At 52.2% G+C, this 21,402-nt stretch overlaps 1 protein-coding gene across 3 annotated transcripts in view; it reads left to right on the top strand.

Annotated features, from left to right (window-relative positions):
* The first annotated feature begins 1,396 nt into the window (after positions 1–1,396).
* The window catches only part of CRHR1 (corticotropin releasing hormone receptor 1), a 47,287-nt gene continuing 27,281 nt past the window's right edge, over positions 1,397–21,402 (top strand). For 2 of the 3 annotated variants that reach the window (XM_081029306.1, XM_081029308.1), the window contains exon 1: positions 16,897–17,002. In XM_081029306.1, coding sequence (XP_080885432.1) covers positions 16,943–17,002 — 60 coding nt within the window. In that variant the 5' untranslated portion in view covers positions 16,897–16,942. Of the gene's footprint in view, positions 1,698–16,896; positions 17,003–21,402 lie in introns of those variants that run through there. The other variant, XM_081029307.1, reaches the window with a different exon arrangement.

Genomic DNA, 21,402 nt, shown 5'->3' on the forward strand with positions numbered 1-21,402 from the left:
AGCTATGTGACTTTGAACAGGTCACCACATGGCTGTGAGTCTCAGTTTCCTCATAAGTAAACTGTTCATGTTGAACCTCTTACAATAACTCCCTTTTAAGAAGAATCAGTTGGACCCATGAACCCGCTGGCTCTTGCCCAATGTGCTAAGAAGTGAGTGGGTGGAAGGAAAGAGGGGATTGGGAACAGCAGGGCACAGAATCCAGGACAGTTAGGTTCAGCGTTTGATTTCGAAGGCTTCTGACCACCACTCCGGGACCGTGCTCCACCAGAAATGCTCCAGAGTAAGCTGCGGCTTAGCAGGCCGAGGCTCTTCAGGGAAGAGTGATTTCTCTACCTCCCTTTTCAGCTCTGGCGGTTGGAAAGAAGAGGTAGGAGAAGTCAAAAGTTCTGCCCAACTGGAAGGGCTGGAAGAGGCAGGGGCTACTTCCCAGTAAGCAGCCGGAGGTGCGCTGGGGAGCCAGGGAGCTAACCCGGAGGAAGAGCGGGAGGTTTGGCAGGGCGGCGGACCCTGCCCTGACGGCTCGGCCCAAAGGGGGCGCTGTGGCCTCCTCCGCGCGCTGCCCGCTGGATTCCTAGATGCTTTCCCCACCGTAGCGCAATGCGCGCTCCGCTTTCTCCTGCGCGGTGGTCAGATGACGGCTACTCCTGCAAGGCACCGCCGTCTCCCCGTCATTTTGGGATTCCCAGGTTCAGCCCCTTGCCCAAACTGGGCAGGCGCTTAGTCTGTAGAATGAATGAATGGATGAAGGAGCGAACGAATGAGTTGAGTGAATGAACGAGAAGGATTCCACCCGCAGAGCTTTCGCGTCTCTGAGCACCTGGCCTGTCGGTGCCAAAGGCTCTGGGGGTTCGGCCCAACACCCCCGCCCTGCTGAAGTGGGGGCCGCAGGAACCTTCTCCCGGCCCGCTTCAGGGCGGGAACGGCCCGAACGCAGTTCCCATTTCTTCACCGGGTTTCCGCCGCGGCTCTGCTCGGTAGGGGCCGCCCTGTTCCCCAGCCTCCAATAGTCTTGCTCTCATAGATTCACCTGAGTCCGCCAAGTCTCCCCCGGACTGCCTTGGACGCCCCAGGCCCCGATTTCAAGCCGGGCGAGAGGCCGGAGGCTGCTTCTGCTCCCGTCCCTCGCCCCCCCCGCTCCCCCCACCGCCTGCTTCTCCCCCTGCGGCGGCCGCCACCGCTGCCAGCGCGCGCCCCGCCGACCGCCGCAAGCCCTGGAGCTGGGAAAGGGGGTCGGCGCGGCGAGGGTGCGGGAAGCCGGCCGGGGGAAGGGGAGGGGTCCGGGAGACAAGGTGCAGGAGGAAGCAGGGGGGCGACGCGCGGAGGAGGGACTGAAGCGGAGGGGAGGGGAGAGGGACCGAGGGGAGGGGACGCCGCGGCGAGGGGGCGGGGAGCCGAGGCGAGTGGCGGCGTGGACCCAGGGGCAGACGGCGGGGCGAGGCGGCCTCCCCGCGGGCAAGAAGCGGCTGCCTGCGGGGCTGAGTCAGGAACCGGCGGCCGGACTTACCCGGGAAGGGAAGAGCGAGAGCACGCCTGGCCGGGCCGGGCAGCGACGGAGGAGCCCGGCCGCCCATCCCAGCCTCCTGAGCCCGCGACCTCCGGCCCGCCCCTTTGGGATGTCCGAGGGACCCAGGCACTCGGGACGGTGACCGAGCGACCCAAGGATGGGACGGCACCCGCAGCTCCGGCTCGTCAAGGTAAGAGCGAGCCGGTAGCTCTCGAGCGCGGGCGCGCTCAGCCCGGGCCAGCGCGGGACGTGGGTGAGCTGTGTTGCTGGCGGTGGTGGCGGTGGTGGCGGTGGTGGCGGTGGTGGCGGTGGTGGGGTCGCTGGGCAGAGCTGCGCACAGGTCTGGGCGCGGCCGGGGTTTGAGGGGCTGCCCAAGTCCCTCTCCCTGCACCTTTGGAGCCGGCGTTGGGTGGGTGGAGGGACAACACAGGTGAAAAAAAAATCGCGGTGGCGAAGCTGCTGGGATGTTGGCGGGGGAGGGGGTCCGCCCACCCGGGTAACCGGCTCTGTGCAGAGAATCGCTTTAGGCTTTGGGAGTCCAAGCTCCCACCCCCCCAGGCGGACCCCGGCCCCGGGACAGGAGGCTCTGAAGATGAGCTCCCTACTCGTCCCGGTACCCTCTCATCCGCAGCCCCTCTCCGCACGCCCGCTCCCTGTTCCCGGGAGCTCCTTCCTGCCCCTGCCCCTCCGCGGAAAGACGCAAGTGCGGGGAGATGAATGTCACCCGCGCCTCGGAGCCCTTGATCAATATCGCAATCCCGGCGGCTGAGCCGGTGCCCTCGGAGGCGGTGCGGTCCCCCCGCGGCCGCCCGCCAGCCCGCCAGCCCGCGGGAGCGCAGCGCTCGCTCTCCGAGCCTTTGCACCGGCAGCCCGGGCGCTGCGCAGGGGGCCGGGCAGGCTCGCTCCTGCCCGGGGTCTGGCAACGCGATTCTGGCACCCGGAGTTGAGGAAAGTGGCCAGAGCGCACGTCCAGCGTCTGCCGGCTGAAGTTCGGGGGCGGCAGGGGGCTGCCCGCGGCGGTGTGGGTCGGGGCAGCGCTGGGGACGGACAGTCCGGCCCGCGGCGACCTAGTGACAGCCTCCGCTTCCCAGTGCCCGGCGCTTCCCACGGCGGTTCGGCTCGCAGGGCGAGGGCGCGCCAGCAGCAGACGGAGGCAGACGGCGGGTGGGCCCACGCGCCGCCGCGGGGGAGCCGGGCGAGGCTCTGGCCAGGAGACCCGGACTCGGCGGCGTGATGTGGGCGGCTTGAGCCACAGACGCAGACCAGCGGGACTGGCCTCGGCGCGTGTAAAGGCGATGTCATTCAAAAGAATTGAGTGGACTGTGGGGCAGGGTGCGGATTGACTTTTCATTTTTCCATCAGGTATTAAACCAGCTGTAGCAACCAACTCCCAAAGTGGTTTGAGTTAAACCACCGAGGTTTTCAAACGCAGCTGTTCTCAGTTCATCAGTGGCGAGGTTACCAGTTACCGAGGCTTCCCCGGGTTCTCCCTCCGTGTCCCAGATATTTATAAGTTGTGTTCTGGTTTTTGTTTTTAATGACGGAGGGTGGGTCCGATTGAACCCATATCCCCTTCGCCGCCCATTAACTGAGTACTGGGGGTGAACCTAGAGATTGTTTTCTGGGTGATCAAGGAGATCTGGAAAGGGAGGCAGGAAGAAAAATATCCAGAGAGGTTGAATAGATGGCACTGAATGGGAATTTTTTCCAAAAGGTTGGTGTGTACTCCCGGCCTTGGTCTAAATTCACAAATCAGTTAGACCGAATTCAATGTCTTAAATGGATTCAAAGAATTGAACTGTGGACAGATTTTGTTTGTTTGTTTCTTTTTAAGTTTACTTGGTAATAAGTAAATGTTCTTTTGGCCTTTCTGAGAATCGTGTGCAAAATCACTGCCTAAAATTATCACGTTTTCCGAAAAGAAAAAAATATTTTTTCCTGTTGTTGTTGCGTGTGTTTTTCCTACTAGATGATGAGATATGTACCCTTTATGTCTGATCTAATGAACTCAGTAAGTGCTCAGTAAATACTGAATGAGTGAGAGGCACTGAATGAATGGACAGCTAATGCTGGTTTCAGTTAAATAATTCTTTTTTTTTTTATTTATGCACAACTTGCTGGGTGTTGTTCTATCTGCTTTGAAAATATTACATCACTTAGTCCTCATAACAGCCCTAGGAAGTAGGAATTATTCCTGAGGCACAGAGAGGCTAAGTAACTTGTTCAAGGTCACACAGCCAGTGAGTGGTAGAGCAAGAATTCAAACCCAGGCACTGTGGCTGTAAGGCTTTGTATTGTTAGTGTTTACCAGAAAATATTCTAAGCCACTTAACTCTCATCCTAGACCTCTGCCAGATGAGAGTTCAGGTAGTTTTGTCAGTATAAAATTTTGACTCTAGGGGAGTTAATCCAAAACCCAGCTCTGTCCCCAGCAAGTCAGCCAGTGCTGGGCAAGAATCCACTCTGCAGCCCTTATTGTGGGCCTTGCACTGCAGTGATTTCAGAGAACTGGGGGAGAGTAGGGGTGGGGTGGGGTGGGGAGAGTGTGTGGGAAAAATGTGTGTGAGTGTGCATGAGAGAGAAATATGTGTGCGTGCATGAGCGGGTGGTTGTGTGTGTGAATGCGGGAGAGGTGTGTGTGTGTGTGTGTTTGTGGATGCGAAGGAGGGGATAAGTGAAATATTGCCTCTACGCCCAGGGGAGCAGGGTTCCAGCATCTGGGTCAACCTACCTTATTACTAGCCACAACTCCTTGAAGGAAGACCCGACCATAACTCAACCCTGTGGGTTCCGGTGAGTGTGAAGGGTGGAGAAGGCAATGCCTGGTGGGTTATTACAGGAAAGTGAGTTCTGAGGAAGGAGCTGTTTTTCTCGCTGTTATTATTATAAAAGTAATGTAGCCACGTTTGGAAACCAGAGGGGAAAATTATTACAGGCTCACCTCCTAACACAGCTACTGTTACCATTTTTAAAATAATCCCTCTAGGCCCTTTTTCAAGTGCAGGTTTGGGCAGAGCCGTGCCCATTGGGCACAGACTCCACTGACCGTGTCATAGCACAAGTTTCTCGCATGTTATTCCCAAGCCTCCAGAGGGAGACTGTCCGCACCTGCCTATTCCCTAGGAATGAGTGTTCTTTACATCCCTATACTGAAGCACATTGGGCCATTTCCTAATTGTCTCTTTGACAAATAATATGGAGCTGGGTTTTTTGAGGGGAACACTGGCAAGTGGGATAACGAGGGGGAAAAAGTGAGCCCAGGATGGGGCCGTGGGTTTTGGTGACAACGGGCCTGGCCACCATCAGGAGCGAAGTAGGAGTGGGGGCTGACAGCCAGGCTCAGTAATTCAGATTTGTTATGACCAGCTGTGGGAAGGGCATGACTTGGGTCGGTCCAGTTCTCAAGGAGGGAATAGATTTATGGAAAAGCAGGACACCAAGCCAGGGCCAGTGAGCACGAGCTCAAGTGCAAAATCCATTTCTCACCCCCTCTAACATTTGGCTCCTTGGAGAGCATCAACAGCCAACGGGAATTCAGCTGCACAGAAGAAGGAGTCTACGGGGTCCAAGGTGCCCCTTGGCAGCACCCCAAGTGCCTATGATGTTTGCCAAGCCCATGGGCCAGAGCCTTGGCCATTATATGGGGTAGAAGGTAGAGGTTAGGCCCGGGGCTAATCATTGCAGCAGCTATTGGGGTGGAAAGACCATCAGCCTGAGAGATGACAAATTTGACTTTGGTCCCAGCTATGCCTCCAATCAGCTGTGTGACTTCAGGCAGATCCCTCTCTGAGCTACAGTTTTGTCTATAAACAGGGAATTGGACTAGATTCCGTGTTACTGTTCGTGTCTCTATGAACAGTGTTTCCAACCACTCCCTAGGGCCATGACCTCACACAGGAAGAGTAATTCCCAGCTCTGTCCCTTCCCAGCTGTGGGACATTGGAACTTGCTACTTGGACTTAAGTACCCTCTCTGAGCTTCAGTGTCCCCAGCTGTGGAATGGGGGCAATACCTAACTCATAAGGTTGAGGTAAGGATGAAACAAATGAATACGTGGAAAATGCCGGGAACAGCACCTGGCACAGAGTTTGCTTTCAGAAAAAGTTGCAAGGTGGCTGCTCTTCAGAAGAAATGCGATAGTGCAGGAAAAGCAACTAGCAGCTCTTGGACTCTCAATATTTTCACATCGTTTACTCTTCACAGCACTGGGCCTACTAATCACTACACATAGTAGGCATTTCACAAGTGTTTCTTGACTGCATGGGTGGTGTGATTGTTGCTTCTTCCAGTTTAGTGCTGTACAATCAGAGCAGGCTTGTGGCTGCCCACGAGATGCAGATGTCATGTCAAACAGACCAGGCTGAGAGCTGCCAAAAGCACCCTAGCAGAAATGCCATCTCTGAGGCAGGAGAGAATGGAACTGCCCCTTAAATTAAGCCCATGCAGTTCTTAATAAGCAAGCCAAGACACAGCCCAGAGCCTTGGCTGGTGAAACTCCAGCCCCTTTGTCCAGAGGAGAGCAGGTTGGTGGCCGGTGACCAGGGGCCTTTCTTGTTTCCTCCTCCGTGAAAAGAGGGGGATGATCTCTCGCATCTCTAACTGCCCTAACCCCTCACTGCATCAACAAAAGGAAGTGTAAGACCTTTTTGGAACTAAGGCCAACTCGCGTTTTAGCTAGTGTTATATTCAAAGAATGATTTGTTAGTGACAAATGATTCCTGTATATACTTAGCTTCTGGGGGCAGCGGGGTGGTGGTGGGGGGTGAGGGAGGGTGAGCTGTCAGCAGAGTGTCTTGGAAGTAACACCATCGAGTCCTTTGTAAATGCTAGTCTTCACACTTGTTGCTCTTGGCCAGCCATCTCTCTCTCCACTCAGTGTGGCAGTCAGCCTCTCCTTGTATAGATGAGAACATCAGGTGAAGCAGAGGTGGGCTTGGATCCTGATTCTTCTATGAAGCTCTGGGCAAGTGAGGTTCTCGCTCTAAACCTCAGTTTCTTCATTTGTAAAAAAGGGGGAAATAGCACCTACTTGATGGGATAATCATAAGGACGTCATGAGATGTCAGGCGTGAAATTAAGTACAATCACACAGTGTCTGGCACATAGTAACCTCTTAATAAATATTAGCTATAGCAGTCACTTAATAGATCTTACCAAATTTTATCAATCCAAGGAAAACCATCAAAAGGAAGAGTGGTGAGGGAATGGGAGGTGGAGAGAGGAGTACTTGGGAGTGTAGAATCTCCTCCTGCCCCCCACCACCTCCTGTCCTTTTGATAGTCCCTGGGAAGAAAGGATGGGGCCATGTGCTGTCAGTGGAGTTCAAAGGTCAAAGGACAGAAGTGCCTGCAATTGGCCTTCTGAGCATCTGACAAGTGAGAATATTTGACAATAACAGTAGAGACATGTAAGGAGGATAATACAAAATAATTAATTCACTGAAGCAAATAATGATGTTGAAAACAACTAGCTGGATTATATTAACCAACAGATCATTAACCATTTCACTGCAGAGTAAGTGGTGTCTGCTTCAATAAAATTGAGAGGCCAGAAAGATAAAGGGGCGGGAGGGAGGAAGACTTGGGGAATATGGACACATACTTCCTTTCCTGCGAAGTGGACATGTTGAGATTCAGTCCTGGGAGACGGTTCCATGTACACAGAACCTCCACCTCAAATGCTTTAGCCAAATGCTCTCTTTGGCAACTGTCCACCCAGCAGCCATGAAACCCTTTCTGGGACAGATGAAGACGATTGTGGGTGCTCTTTCTGCCTTATAAACACAGGCAATTTCACAATCCCACCTCTGGCCTACTGGGCCCCAGGGAGCAGCCGTAGTGAGGTGCTTAGAGAGGTGAGGTTTGTGGGGTACACATCTGCACCCCTTCACCTGTCAATTGGTTCCAACCTCCAGCCAATCTGGCTATGAGCCAGGGCGCCTAGGTCAAAGCCTGGGACAGAAACTGGCCAGACTGGTCTAGCTGCTTCCAAGGCTGCAGAATGAGGAGGGTGGGGGTTGCTCCATGTTGACCAACTATACTTTGGAGTCCACTCATGGTGAGGCACCGTGGGACACATTTGAACCTTTAAGCTTTGGGAGGGTTGGGACAAGGTATTGCTCAGTATCCCTGGCAGGTACTTGGAGCTGAAGAGCTGGAAGGCAGCCTGTCTGGGATGACAGGCTGGGAGGAGAGATGGCTGTGACATTTCCATGTACAGCAGGGATTTCTCCCCTTTGATCAATGTTTCCCCAGCCTCTTGGCAGGGGTGGGTTCCAGAGGTACCAGCTGTTCCTGGAGGAGCAGTAGCCCAACCACTGTGGGGATAGAGCTTGGCAGAGAGAGGGAGGGAGGCCCCGGGGATGAGGGGCAGATGTGCAGGCTGGAGAGGAAGCCATGTTGAGGAGGGTGTTGGCTACCATGGGGAAGGGTTGAGGGAAAGCCCCAGGCTGCAAGGCACAGTCGTCACAGGGCCCATGCACTGCCCCCGCCCCCCTATCAGTGTCCATGGGCCTGCAGGTGGACGGTTCTAGTATTACATAAGGTGTGGGCAGGCAGGCGACAGACAGTGTGAGAGAGGCAGACACAGAGAGAAATCCATCACCTAAAGGTGATGCAGAGATGGAGACCAGTGGCTAAAGTTAGCATAAGAGAGAGTGATCAGGCCAGGACGTTCTGGAGGGAAAAGGAGGGAGGGAGGGAGGGAGGGAGGGAGGGAGGGAGAGGGAGGGAGGGAGGGAGGGAAGGAGGGAGGGAGGGAGAGGGAGAGAGAGAGAGAGAGAGAGGAGAGAGAGAGAGAGAGAGAGGGAGAGAGAGAGGGAGAGAGAGAGAGAGAGATGGTTGGGGGTAGGGGGAGATGATAGCAAGAAAAAAGACCTGTGTACCGTTTGGTTCATTCTTGCTTTGAACTTTCTCTCTAACACCCAGGAGAAGGTGTGCCCCTGGTTCTGAAGGCAGAAATGGCATTTCCTGGAAAGCCCTTTCTCCATTTCTTACTAGAATCACTGCTCCCATCCTTAACCTACTGCCTGGAGCCTTCCTTGGCTGTCAGAAGAGCTGTGGTGAAAGCCTTGCTCTGAGGCACTGATGCATGTCTTCAGGAAGGAGCCCCTCCCCCATCCCACACCCTCCCACTGCCTCCAGGCCTGGTGCCCCCCCGCCCCACTGAGTCCAGAAGGAACAGAGCCTGTTGCCTTTGTGGTCCTAACTGTCCCCCCCCCCCACCGCCCACTGTGCAGTCTGTCTCTTCCTTACATATATACACGCACCCTCCCTTGTCCTGCAAACAGTCAAACCGGGGAGACAGGGCTGGAGGACTGCCTCCCAGAGGCGCAGATGGGCATCCAGGGGCCATGCGGTCAGCAGTGGGGGTCAGTGCAGGCTGGACAGCCTCCATGGCCACTCTCCGGCCACACATGCCCTGCTGGGAGGCCCGCGTCCTAGGCTTGGTCTGAGCCCCTGCTTTCCCTCTTCCTCCTGCTCCTTCCCTCCACTTCGCCCAGCGCCTCTCAGCCAGATGTGCCATTTACTGAGCTGCCTCCGCACCAGGGCCCACATGCGTGACCCCACGGAGCCCTTCTGCCCCACTCTAGACATGAAAGAAGCACGTCTCCCTGAACCTCTGTCTCTGTCACACCATCCTCCTTCCTCCCCCTCCTCAGAATCTTCATTTCTGCTAGGTCTGCCTTGGACCGGGCTGTTCCTCCTCTGAGGCTCGGCCACCCATTCTCACTGTGCCAGCTCTATCTGTCTTGTCCACCAAAGTCTTCCTGAACCATGCTTCCCCCCTCCTCCAGAAAGCCTTCTTGTCTAAGGCCCCCTCTCAGTGGTGGTTTCTTTGTTTCCTTGGCATCTCCTCCCCCTCAATCAAGCCTCCAGCTCCAGCTAGCGCCTGGGCTCTCAAACAACAGGGGTCCTTCAGCTCTTTGTTGTGTCCCCCCACAAGATCCTCAACCCATTTACTAGCTAGACCCCACACGGACCCCTGGTCACTCACATCTACCCTGAGCCCTTGTTCCCAATGTAGATTCTGAGCTCTACCTGGGCCAGGAGGATTGCCTTAAAAAAATAAAAATAAAAAAGACGATGTCCCCAGCACTCAACTCCAGTACTCCATGCACATAGGTGCACAATAGATGCTGAATTCAATGGAGGCCATCTCCCCGCTCCTGCTCCCTGCTGAATGTCTGTCTATGTGCGTGGAGGTGCTATGGCGACAGAAGACACGGAAATGACAAGCTAGACAGATAGATTCCTCTGTCTCCGCATGTGGATTTATGACTCAATGACTTATCCAGTGCTATGCTGTCGGTGCCGCTTAGTAACATTTTGTAATTGCAGTCCTGCCCATGTTCCCCCCACCCTGTCCCTATAGCACTGGGGGCCTTTGTCTGCATGTAAAAGCAAGGGCAGCGTTTTGCTTCATTAGGGGTTGGGGGACAGGGGGACTGGTGAGAGATGTCGCCAGAGGGAGGTTTGGAGCTGGACTGAGAACAAAGTGCAAGAAGCTTCTCAGAACCTGGGCTCTTCAGAGAGCAAGTCCAGGGCACACTGGTCCCCACGCAGGAGCTGGGGAGGGAGCTTGGTGGCAGCCTGGGGTTCCTGTTACTGCCCTGGTTCTGCTGGTTATGAGGCGGGAGTAAGGCAGAGGTGGCCAGAGAACTCTAGAAGGGAATGAGCCCATTTCTGGCTGCCTCCATGGGATCCTGCTCTCAAGTCACATCCCTATGGGTGGGGCAGCCGGTGATGTCTTTCCAGATTGCTGCCCTTGATGGCCTCACTCAGCCTGCAGCTCTTGACAGGCTGTGAAATGCAGGGCCTAGGCAGTGGCAGAGTGAGTTTGCACCCCTGGGAAACAGAGCACTCCTGAGAAAGGAGCTCTGTCTCTAAAGCTGAAGAGGCAGGATTGGGGTTGGAGCAAGCTCTGCCACTTCTTGGCTGGATGACCTTGGACAAGTCACACAACCTCTCTGGGCTTGGTCCTTCTCTGGACCATGATGGAGAATAAAGGAAAAAATGCCTATGTGTTTAGGGGCCTATGCCCATGGGAGCTCAGGGAGTGGGACCTGGTGCTGTCACTGGTGAGCTCCCTTCCCTAGCCTTCACTGTCCCTCCACCCCCAACTCCTTTGGTGCTGAACCCAACCATCACTGAAGACCCTGCTTCTCCATGGCGCCTTCCCTGATGAGCCAGCTGTAGAACTCTCTCTTCCAGCTCAAACCAGCTCTAGGGAGGGACCACATGGATTCGTCCAATCCGTGGCCGACTGGCGTGTGGCCCTATAGCGCGTGCTGACTGCAGCCTGCACCACATGACTCACCTGGATAGGTGGGCAATATCTGAATTGGTCTAGACCCTGTAGTCTATTAACAACATGTGTGGATGTCACGGCAAGGAGGAATTCATATCTACGTTTCCAAAGGCTTACTCTCAGTTACAAACAGTTGCAGCCCGCACCAGTCCCTTTGAGTAGTGTTGATCTAAAGCCCTCTTTGGGGCCAGAATTCATGGCCTGGATTCCTGGTTCACTTGCCCACGACGTCTGGCTGCCAGCCATGCTAACATGCTAGCACAGCGCCTCCTGCCGCGAGGACTCAGGGATGGAGCCACTCACTCTGGCAGCAAGAGCTGGGCTGACTAGAGCAGGAAGAACTAGGCCAGGAAGACAGCAACCTCTGGTTTACTCAGAGCTCTTCCCCCTGACAGTTCTGGGTGGGCCCCTTCCCCCTCCTAGTTCTCGCTCATTAACCCATACCTTGTCCCTAAGGTCGGTGGCAGACTCATGACACTCAGTGGTCCCAGGGTTCTGGTGAGACAGGGAAGCCCTTCTGTGATGGACTCACACGCAAAGCTCACAGGACTCAGCCTCACACCGGTTCGAACCCTTGTCCTGGGCTCACCCAACATAAGGGACCCCGACTTCTCCAGGGCTCCCAGACCAGCTCGGCCTCCCACCTCTGAGGTGCTGACCCTGGGGACAGGCTGGCTGAGCCCCTGGGGACAGCTTGCTGGCTCTGGGGAAGTGCATGCCCCCCAACCCCTCCATTCTCACCCTCCCCTCCAGGCAGCACTCCTAGAGCAGCGAAAGGAAGAAGTCATTTCCACCAGTCCCCAGCCTTCAGGCTGAGGCCAGAAGATAGGTGAATGGTTGGTCCAAGGCCACACAGGACTTTGCTAGACAGAGTGAGATCCAGGGCCTCTTTCTGTCTTGAAGGCCCCTCTCTCTTGTTCTCCCATTCTTTTCAGGGTTCTCGTCTCATCACCATCTTCCTTCCCCGTCTCCTACTCCCCCGATGGGCAGGCAGGGGGGAAGGAATTGCTGGGAAGTTGTTGCAAAACCCTCCAGCCCAGGGTCTCCCGATTTCAGCACAAGTGACATTTGAAGCTGGATAATTCTTTACCTCGGGGACTGTCCTGTGCATTCGAGGGTGCTGAGTGGCGTCCCTGGCCTCCATCCACGAAATTCCAGTAGTACTCCCCCAGTGGTGGCAACCAAAAATGTTTCCAGACATTGCCGTAGGTCTGCTGGGGGACAACATTGCCCTCAGTTGAGAACCACTGGGCTAGTTCAGTTACCCTCAATTCTTCAGCATCATCTGGACAGCATTAAAAAATAGAGCCCTGAGCTTCCCCTCAGGCCTACTGAACCTGAATCTCTGGGTTGAAGCCTGAGAAATAGAATTTTCTATCTCCCAGATGAAATTGGAAATTTCCAGACAGAGCTTTCTATCTGGGAGATAAAAAATTCTGTTTAAATTCTTTTAAAACGCAGCTTCTTAAAGCACATTCCATTTCGGTCCACTCCGAAATGCCCCTCACTTTACACTTGTCAGAGAGTGGGCTGAGGTGAGAGCACAGCTGACAGTGGCACCTGGTAGCTGGCATTTCCAGCGCCTGTCCCGACACCTTGGCTCTGTCTCCCAGGGTAGCAGAGGCCCTCCCTCAGGGACAATTCCCCAGGGTCTGGGAGCCACTCCCAGCTCCTGGTTGAGCAACTCCCTGGGGCAGGTGGCAAGAACCGAGCTCAACCCTTCCTGAGTCCCGCACTGACAGAGTCCTAAGGTGTCTACCCCCTAATTCCCACTGCCAGCTCTTGGGGATGCAGGCTGTGGCCAGGAGCTAGAGATCAAGAGGCAAAAGAAACCTGTATGTCCTCTTTTGGAGGATCCATGCTGGGGGTGGGAGGAGGAAGGGAGGCAGGACAGGCAAGGGAGCAGGCTGTCCCGCCAGGGACGCTGTTAGGCCCTGCCGGAGGACTGGGTCGCAGGAGACCGAAACGGGGCTCTTAGAATTTATTTGGCATGGTTGAGCAGTGGGAGGTCAGGTTAGAAAAGACCATAACCTCTCCGAGTAAGAGGGGTCTGGAGTTTTATAGGGGGAGGTAAGCAAGGCAGTTCCTCGCCAATGTGTCACAATCAAGCAGGGGGCAGGACAAGATGGCTTCTAAATAAGATGGTTTCTGTTCAGCACATTCCAGGAGGTTTCTCTGGGCTTAAGGTGGTTTCTGCTCCTGGCCTAACAGTCTGAAGTTTCATATTTTCTAACCAGGATGTAAATCTTTTCGGCCTGTAGTGGAATTTTCGACTGAGTTCAGCTTTGTCCATTGGGGTAGGGGAAGGTGCAGGTAAGCTGGTTAATATAACCTTCGCATATGTTATATAGATTTAAGTTGGTGCCAGGAGTGGATCCCATACAGATGAAAAACCTCTCCCAAGTCACAGGGCCAGCACTGGGCGGAAGTAAATAGAAACATTGAAACTGGTCTGCCTAATAAATGTATAGGAAGCAGAATCATTAAGAGGCAACGAAAGAAAAGAAAGCTTTCAAAAAGTCCCAAGCTAAATTACACTTGTTAAATTAAATTATACCAGAGATCCAAATCTTAAAATAGAAGATTTAGTGCCACCATTACAATCCCCTGTCTTAACAGACACAATCCCAGGACTGGAATATTTGCCGTGGGGAGGTAGCACGGCTCCAATGTCTTGGCGTTGAGAAGGATTAAATGAGAAAAAGCACAGGGTCTGACACAGTGGCAAGCCTTCAGTAAAAGCTGGAATTTATAGAAAGGAAGGGAGGGAGGGGAAAAGAGGGGGGAGAAAGGGAAGAAAAGGAAAAGAGTAAAATAGAGGCTGAAGAAGACTGAGAGAGGTGGAAAAATTAAGACCAGGAGAGAAATGAAGGTAGGTAGGAGAGAGGCAGGGAGACCAAGAAGGCACGAGATGTGAGAAAATATCAATGAGTGAATCTGAGAGTTGGTCCTACCGAGAGGAGGAGAGAATGAATCAGTGGGAACCTGGACAGGGTTGGGAGGTCAGCAGGGCTCCAGGGCACTGCCCACCACCCCCTGCCCCGTGCTCAGCAAATCCGCATCATGGACAGTGACGTCTATGTACGTTCCACTTTCGACCCTGGCCGCCGGCTCCAGGGAACAGAGTAGTGGTGAAAAGTGGGAGGGTGTGCCCTGAGTGGGCAGGGGACCAGTCATGGAGCACATCTGGAGCGTAAGGTCAAGTCAGGAAGGAAGCAACTTGTACATAATAGTAATCACTACCATTTAACTGCTTACCCCATTTGGGGCCTGTGCTGTTTTTAACCGCATCACATTGTTGAATCTCTCCAAGAGCTTTAGGGTATAAATACTTCATTCCTTATTAGCCCCTTTTACAGGTGAATAGACTGAGGCTCAGAGAGTTTAAGTGATTTGTTCAAGGTCACACAAAGAGGAAGAGGCAAATAAAAGATTCCAATGTGGGTCTCTCTGGCCCCAAAGTTAGAAGCCTGACTTTCTACCTTCCTGTCAGTCCTAGAGTCAGAGCATGTTCAGACCTGGAAAGGAGTGTAGAGAACACACTGCCCTTCTCGTTTTACAGATGGAGAAACTGAAGCAAGGAGAGGGGATGGGGGGTGACTTGTCCATGGTCACAGAGCAAGTTTGTCAGAGTCAGAACAGGATCTCAGCCATGTACTTACCACCCCAAAACACTTCTTCCTTCAGCATCCCCTCTTGGGGTCCAAGATTGGGATCCCTATGGAAAGCAAGGACCAAGCGTAAGAGAGCACTCCTGGGAGTACTGGACAAGACGGCAGAGTAGAATGAGAATCCTCATTGTGTAAGAAAGGAGATACAGTGGTAATATGGGAGCGGTAAAGTAGAAGCCCTATACTACTAGATCTGAATTGTAAGTATCAGTATAAAGTCATAAGACATTTATATTGAATGGGTGTATGGTATTCTATATATAAAATGTATATATATCATTATTCTATATCTGTCTACTGAAAAAGCCTAGAAACAGTGGCAAATTCAATAGCAAAGAATATGCCTAGCATATGATGGTTTTGAAATATTTTTTCCAACTAAAAGAAATGAGAGAATCTTGTCATACAAAATAGCAAGGAACCTATCCCCCCCAAAACTTAATTAATAATCATAATAACCCACTTAGAATCTTGTCAAAAGGAATTAGAAACCAACCTAAAGTGGCTTCCTTTGGCCAAAGATGGGGCAATTTGAGTTTCAATAAGAAGAATAATTACAATGGATCATGGATTGAAACCTATTAGACATGTTAAAATCTATGAGTTTATAATGATATTTAAAGAACTGGTCATCTATGGAGTATGTTAAGGAAACGATTATCTTGAAAACTGATAAAGGGGGAAAAATCGAGAGAGAGAGAGAGAGAGAGAGAGAGAGAAAGAGAGCGTTCCTGATGGCCAGGAGGAAGAGAGACTCAGGAAAATGGGGAATAGGAAGTGAGCCTGTCATAATGTCCTGGTGGGACCCCACCCCTTGGTTAAAAGGGGCAGAAAGTGAAAATCCATCTGTTCATTCAATTGGTCAGTCAGTCATTTATTCATTCAACAAACAAGTACTGGGGTCTACTCTATGCCAGGCCCCACTGAGGGTACAAAGAAAGCCAAACGCAGACCCTGCCCTCAGGGAGCTTATAACCCAACCTTACAGTATATCTGGGACCCTTGGAGGGGTGTATTCCAGAACTGGGGTCTCACAGGTTCTTGCTGTCCCTTGAGTGGGTGAAGTAGGCAGCCCTTTGCTTTCATCTCTACTGGGTGGCCTCTTTGGGGGAGCAAAGGAATGAGGTAGCAGGGGGAGGGGTAGGTCACATCCTGAGCCCAGGGCCCCATGGAGAAGGACTGAAGGTGGACAACACCCAGGCATGCCCCACTCCGTGAGGAAAGTTTTTCTCATTTTTCCTCTCTGCACAACAGCAATTTAAGTTAATTAAATGTAACTATAAATTATTTCTCATCTGCCAAGAATAATCTTGCACTGCACACCCACTTGGGGGAAAGCACAAGCTCTTTACCTTGAGGTGGGAACAGGCTGTGTCTGTCATAGAAAGATGCTGAGAGGGTAGGAGATGGTGGGGCAGGATGAGGGGAAGAGGGTGGTCAGCGGGCCAAAGTCCTGGATGGTCAAAAAGGCTAAAACAGGGCATCCGGCATGGCTGCCCTTGGTCCCCAGGCTAGTTTTTCCCTGGCTAGTGAAAAGGCACCCGCCTGAGGGTCCCAGCTCTGCTGGTGCACAGCCTGCAATTCTAGCCCCGCTGACCCCTCCACTTGGCACTTCTGTGTGGGGCAGAAACTACATAGTTGCATGTGGGCCCTGCCTCTCTCCATATCATCGCCCATAGCTACAGTTATATCCCCTGTAGGCACAGTTTTCAAAGAATTGATTACACATGTGTTTTGTTTCTGCAAACCATATCCTGCTTTTTACACACAACAGGGAGCCAGGTTTATAAAGAAATCTTGATTAATGACCCTTCCTTTTTCTCATGTTTAGATTTCTTTCTCTTGGCTTTGCTTAAAACAGGCTACATCTTGCACATCCCATATTTGATAAGGGGTTAATAGTCAAAATATACAAGGAACTCATACAATTCAGTATCAAAAATAAAACAAAACCCCAAATAATCCAATTTAAAATGGCTAAAGGATCTGAATAGATGTTTTTCCAAAGAAGATATTCAAATGACCAAATGACCAACAGGTGCATGGAAAGGTGCTCAACATCACTAATCATCAGGGAAATGCAAAACCACAATACGATATCACTTGTTAGAATGGCTATTATCAAAAACACAAGAAATAACAAATGTTGGTGAGGATGTGAGCAAAGAGAACCCTCATGCACTGTTGGTGGGAACGTAAATTGGTGCAGCCACTATGGAAACGAGTATGGAGGTTTTTCAAAAAATTAAAAATAGCACTACCATATAATCCAGCAATTCCACTCTGGGTATATATCCGAAGGAAACAAAATCACTGTATTGAAGAGCTATTTACACCCCCATGTTCACTGCAGCATTATTCATGGTAGCCAAGTCACGGAAATAACCTAAGTGTCCATTGATGGATGAATGGATAAAGAAAATGTGGGATATATACCGTGGAATATTACTCAGCCATGAAAAAGAATGAAATCCTGCCATTTGTGACAACATGGATGGACCTTGAGGGCATTACGGTAAGTAAAATAAGTCAGACAGAGAAAGACAAATCCTGTATGATCTCTTATATGTGGAATCGAGAAAACCCGAGCTCAGAAACAACAGACTGGTGTTTCTGAGAAGGGGCAGGTGGGAATGGGTAAAAGTGCTCTAAAGGTACAAACTTCCAGTTATACGATGAATAAGTTCTGGGGATGTCATGTACAGCATGGTGACAATAGTTCATAATACTGTGTTGTACATTTGAAAGTCTCTAAGAGGAAATATTACTCCTTCAAGGTGGAATCACAGTCCAGCAAGAGGCTTGGTGAGGTCACTAAATCTAATGGTTTAAGAAACAAAAGACAAAAAACATAACAACTTTCCTTTTAAGCTGAAAGACCCCTTCCCACAGGAAAGCTTACAGAACAGGCAGAATGATCCATGTGAGTTGGAGAGAGGGCCTGGGTCCTGGCTGCGGGCCCTCTCCTCCTACCTGTGGGAAGCCTGCTGTGGCCCAGCCCAATCTGTGACTGAGGAAGATTCTGGGGCTCAGAGCAACCAAGTGGTGATAAGGACCACAGGGCTGCTTGTAGGGGACTTTGAATTTCAGAAAGCATCTCGCCCCTCATTTTCCCCCAGGTGGCCCACATCCCTGGGATGCAGGTAAGACCTCATTGCCCAGAGGGGCCGGTTGACGGCCACCGAAGTCACAGTCAGTCAGTGGCAGGACTGGGCTCAGAACTCAGCAGAACGGGGAGGAGTCTTGCTGAAGGATCACTCTCAAATTATGCAGCTGTGGCTGTGTCAGAGGGCCAGCTCGCTCCTTGGCCCTATACGAGGGTTTGCTGAAGCCTCTGGGGGTCTGCCAAGCTGTGCATCAGAGGTGAAGGGGAGGGGAGGCAGGCCCCCTCCTCCTGGCTCTTCATGTATGTGGTGGAGGCGGCCCCCCGAAGCCTCCGGGCCACCCCTCTTCTCCCTTCAGTGGCCTTTCAGAACCCTCCCTGAAAGGTCAATTACCAAATCATCCCATCAAAGGAAATTGCACTTGTGTGCTTTAAAGACCAAACTGAGCTTCAGCAATGTAGTTATTTACGGTCTCTAATAAGCATTTTCTGGGTGTGATTAACCTTTATGCCAAAGTCACACTGGGATTTGGGTTGGCAGCTTCAATTCCAGCGCGCTCTGAGCTGGCTGGGGGGTGGGGCATGGGCAGCAGCTGGAGCAGGCAACTGACAGACTCCGTCTGGCCCTCCCACCACCTCCTGCGGGACGGGGGGCTCCTGCACCTTTCCCTCTCATCTGTCCATCCCTTCTTCCCATGGCCTCTCCGGACCTGGGCCATCTACCTCCATCTTTCATCCACTGAAAAGACACAGATTGCCTGCTTACTGGATCCTGTCCCCACTTCACAGCTAAACACAGTTCTGGGACCTTGGGCACCTCTAAAATGGGGAGCGTGAGACCTGCCCTGCCTGCTACCCGCAGAGCAGTACCCCCCAAGTCCTTGGACAGTCATTTTGATGTGACACTGTACTTGAGCTGTAGGATACCCTTGGCCTTATCAGGTTTAACATTCAAGGTTTGGCTTTGTGGAGTGGAGACATTTGTAGCTGAGGCTCCGGTTTATTTTGGGCCTTGGTAAGGCCACGTTCACTAGTGAGTGAGCCTAGCGCTGCGCCAACGTCAGACCCTCAGTGCCATTTTGGTTCTCTCTACCAGCTGTTGGAAAAGGGTAAATCTCACCAAGTCCTGAAAACTTGGTTTGTCAAAAAGTGGTTCTGAAAGGAAAGCCAGCAGCTAAGGCTGCTGATGGAGGGGAGGGGCAGATGGAGGGACCCAAGAAAGTGGTATTTCCTGGGCCAAAACCATGTTTAGTTTGCTTCAAGAGAGGAGGACGGGTCTTATTTTGTGAGGCCCAGGCCTCTGACGTGACCCTGTTCACCATGTGCTCCCGCCATATTTGGGGGGGTGGGGACAGACCTCCCTGAGAAGCAAAGGACACTCTGCACCCTCCTCAGGGACATGGTTGTCATTACATGTGACTTCCGCATTTAATTATAGGGTTTCATGCCCCCGACCACACAAAGGTTTGCGGACCCCAGATTATGAACTCCCAGCTTTAGAAGGAAACAAACAGCATCCTTGAAACTTTGGGGCCTGTTCCTACAGTGCAATAATTGCCTGTTGATGGAAATGGAAAACCATAGTGAACGTTGAAGAGGAGATCAGCATATGGTGGGAGGAAATACACAGGAAAACTCTGGACTTTTCATGGAACTGTGATTCAGGAATAAGCCAGAAGTCTTTACAAGCCCTTCCACAGAGCAAGAGGTAGCACAGGCACAGATTCTGTGCAGAGCTGACCTTTCCTGGGAGGAAAGGTTGGTTCGGAAATATTAAAAAGCCTTTTTCTTTGCATAATGCAAAGCTGGCCCTCTCGGTGGAAAATGATTTTGTGAACCATCACATCCAAGGAGACATAAGGGTCACGGTTACAGGCAGCGAGCCAAGGACAGGCTAGCCCTTCGCCCGTGGCGTTTGGTTTGTTTTTATGATGAATCTGGGTTTGCTCTGCTCCTCTGTTAAGATGCGAGGCTAAGACATTCTGGCTGGTGTACGTGCCATCTAATTAGAACCCTGGCGTGTAAATGCTTTATGCTGAGGCTGTCTCATGCATCTGGGGCTAGTCTGGGGTCTCTGTTTGTGAGCGTCACGAGGCGCCAGGGTCCAGTGCAGGTCCAGAGGGGACATGGCACGCTGATGGGGTGACTGAGTTGCTTTGCTTTGAAGGGTTGGGGAAGGTGCTGCCCAGGGGAGAGGCCGTGGAACTGGCTTTTGAAGAATGCAGAGTTCACCAGGTGAAGGGTGGGCCAGGATGAGGGGCAAAGACCTTCAAGGCCACAGGTGTGCAGACACCAGCAGGACCAGGTGTGCTGGGCAACGTGATAAGCACCTCATTGGGAATAGAATCAGGTGTGCCTTCAAGGGGGCTCTAAGAACGGAGCACAAAGCACAGCTGCAGGATCAGGAGAATGGTGGAAAGTTAGGCAGCGGGGCTGATATTTTGGAATAAGGTATTTCCAGTTTAATTTGCCTGTGGCTGAGCTGGCTCTTGGGGCCCCCCTTTCATCCTGTGTGTGCATATGTATATGTTGGGAGGTGGCAGAGGTGCGGTGGGGTGACAAGCTGGGGGCAGGGATTCCCAGTCTCCTTCTCCAGGGAACCTCTGGCTCCCCCAGCTGAGCAGCTCCTCTCTGGGGCCAGTGCAGAGCTGGGTCCCTGCTGACTGCTGAGCTGAGAGTGCAGGTTTGTGCCCCAGGACACTGCTCTCCGCTTAACTAGCCAAAGCCGCTGGCTGGCCTGGTGGCTTCTTCCTGTCTCCACTTCCGCATTTTCATTTGGAAAATGAGCGAAAAGATATTTCGCCATCTCTTTGGGGACTGTGAAGTTTAATCACTGATTAATAAAGTGTTGGAAGTTCCCTGGGGCCAGAGAGTTGAAAGGGTTTGTTCTAATCACTCCTGAGTCCCAGGAACGAGTTAGCTAAACCCAGTGCTGTCTGCTGAGCATCCTGCGTGCTGGGCACAGGATGGGGGTGCAGGGCTGGGGGGTGCTTGGGAGCTTGGCCCAGTCAGAGCAGAGAGACCCCTATGAGGTGACAGAAGGAGTATGCCAGCGAGTGAATAGAATCAAAAAGCCCTAAAGACTCAGGCAGGGGCACTGAGGGGACAATGTGTGTGACCATCAGGTTCAAGGAGGCTTCCTGAAGGGGATGGGGGTGGGACAGGCTTTGACTTGGAGTGGGGAGCACTCCATTCCACCTTGGAATGTAGGGTGGGAGAGAGGGGAGCAGAGCAGATGACAGGAGATCGAAGGAGAGGGTACCAGGGAAGATGGGTGACACTCATGGGGTGTGATGGGGGCAGGGTAGGATAGGACATTCAGGACAGATGAGCACAGAAGGCTTGCATCTGGAAAAGGGCAGGTCAGTTTGCATCTAAGAAGTGGGGAAGGTTCTGAGGTCCAGAAGGGGTGAGTGGGAAAGAGTCCCGGGGAAAGAAGGACGTACAGCCATGGGGAGGTGTGGGATGGGGGGTGGGGTCCAGCTTGGGAAGAAGGCACGTGAGCAGGGCAGGGCCAGGACTAGGGTGAGGGGAGTGAGACATTCTCCTAAGGGCAAAATTTAAGGAGGTGCCCCAAATCTCTATAATCAAGATAAATCATATTTTAATATTGTTACTGATTTTTCCTTTTACCCCAAGCTCCAATAGGGCCCAGCATTGTTACTGATCCTTTTTTTTTTTTTAAGTTTTTGCTTTCTTGTTCATCATGGACTTTTTTACATTAGATTTTTTAAAAAATATTGCATTAAAATATTATGTATCTTGAATACTAAATTTTTGGTGCCCCCCCCCCTTAAATTTTGCACCCAAGT

Source organism: Rhinolophus hipposideros (genome assembly GCF_964194185.1).
Source record: "Rhinolophus hipposideros genome assembly, chromosome: 20".
In the NCBI taxonomy this organism is placed as follows: domain Eukaryota; kingdom Metazoa; phylum Chordata; class Mammalia; order Chiroptera; family Rhinolophidae; genus Rhinolophus; species Rhinolophus hipposideros.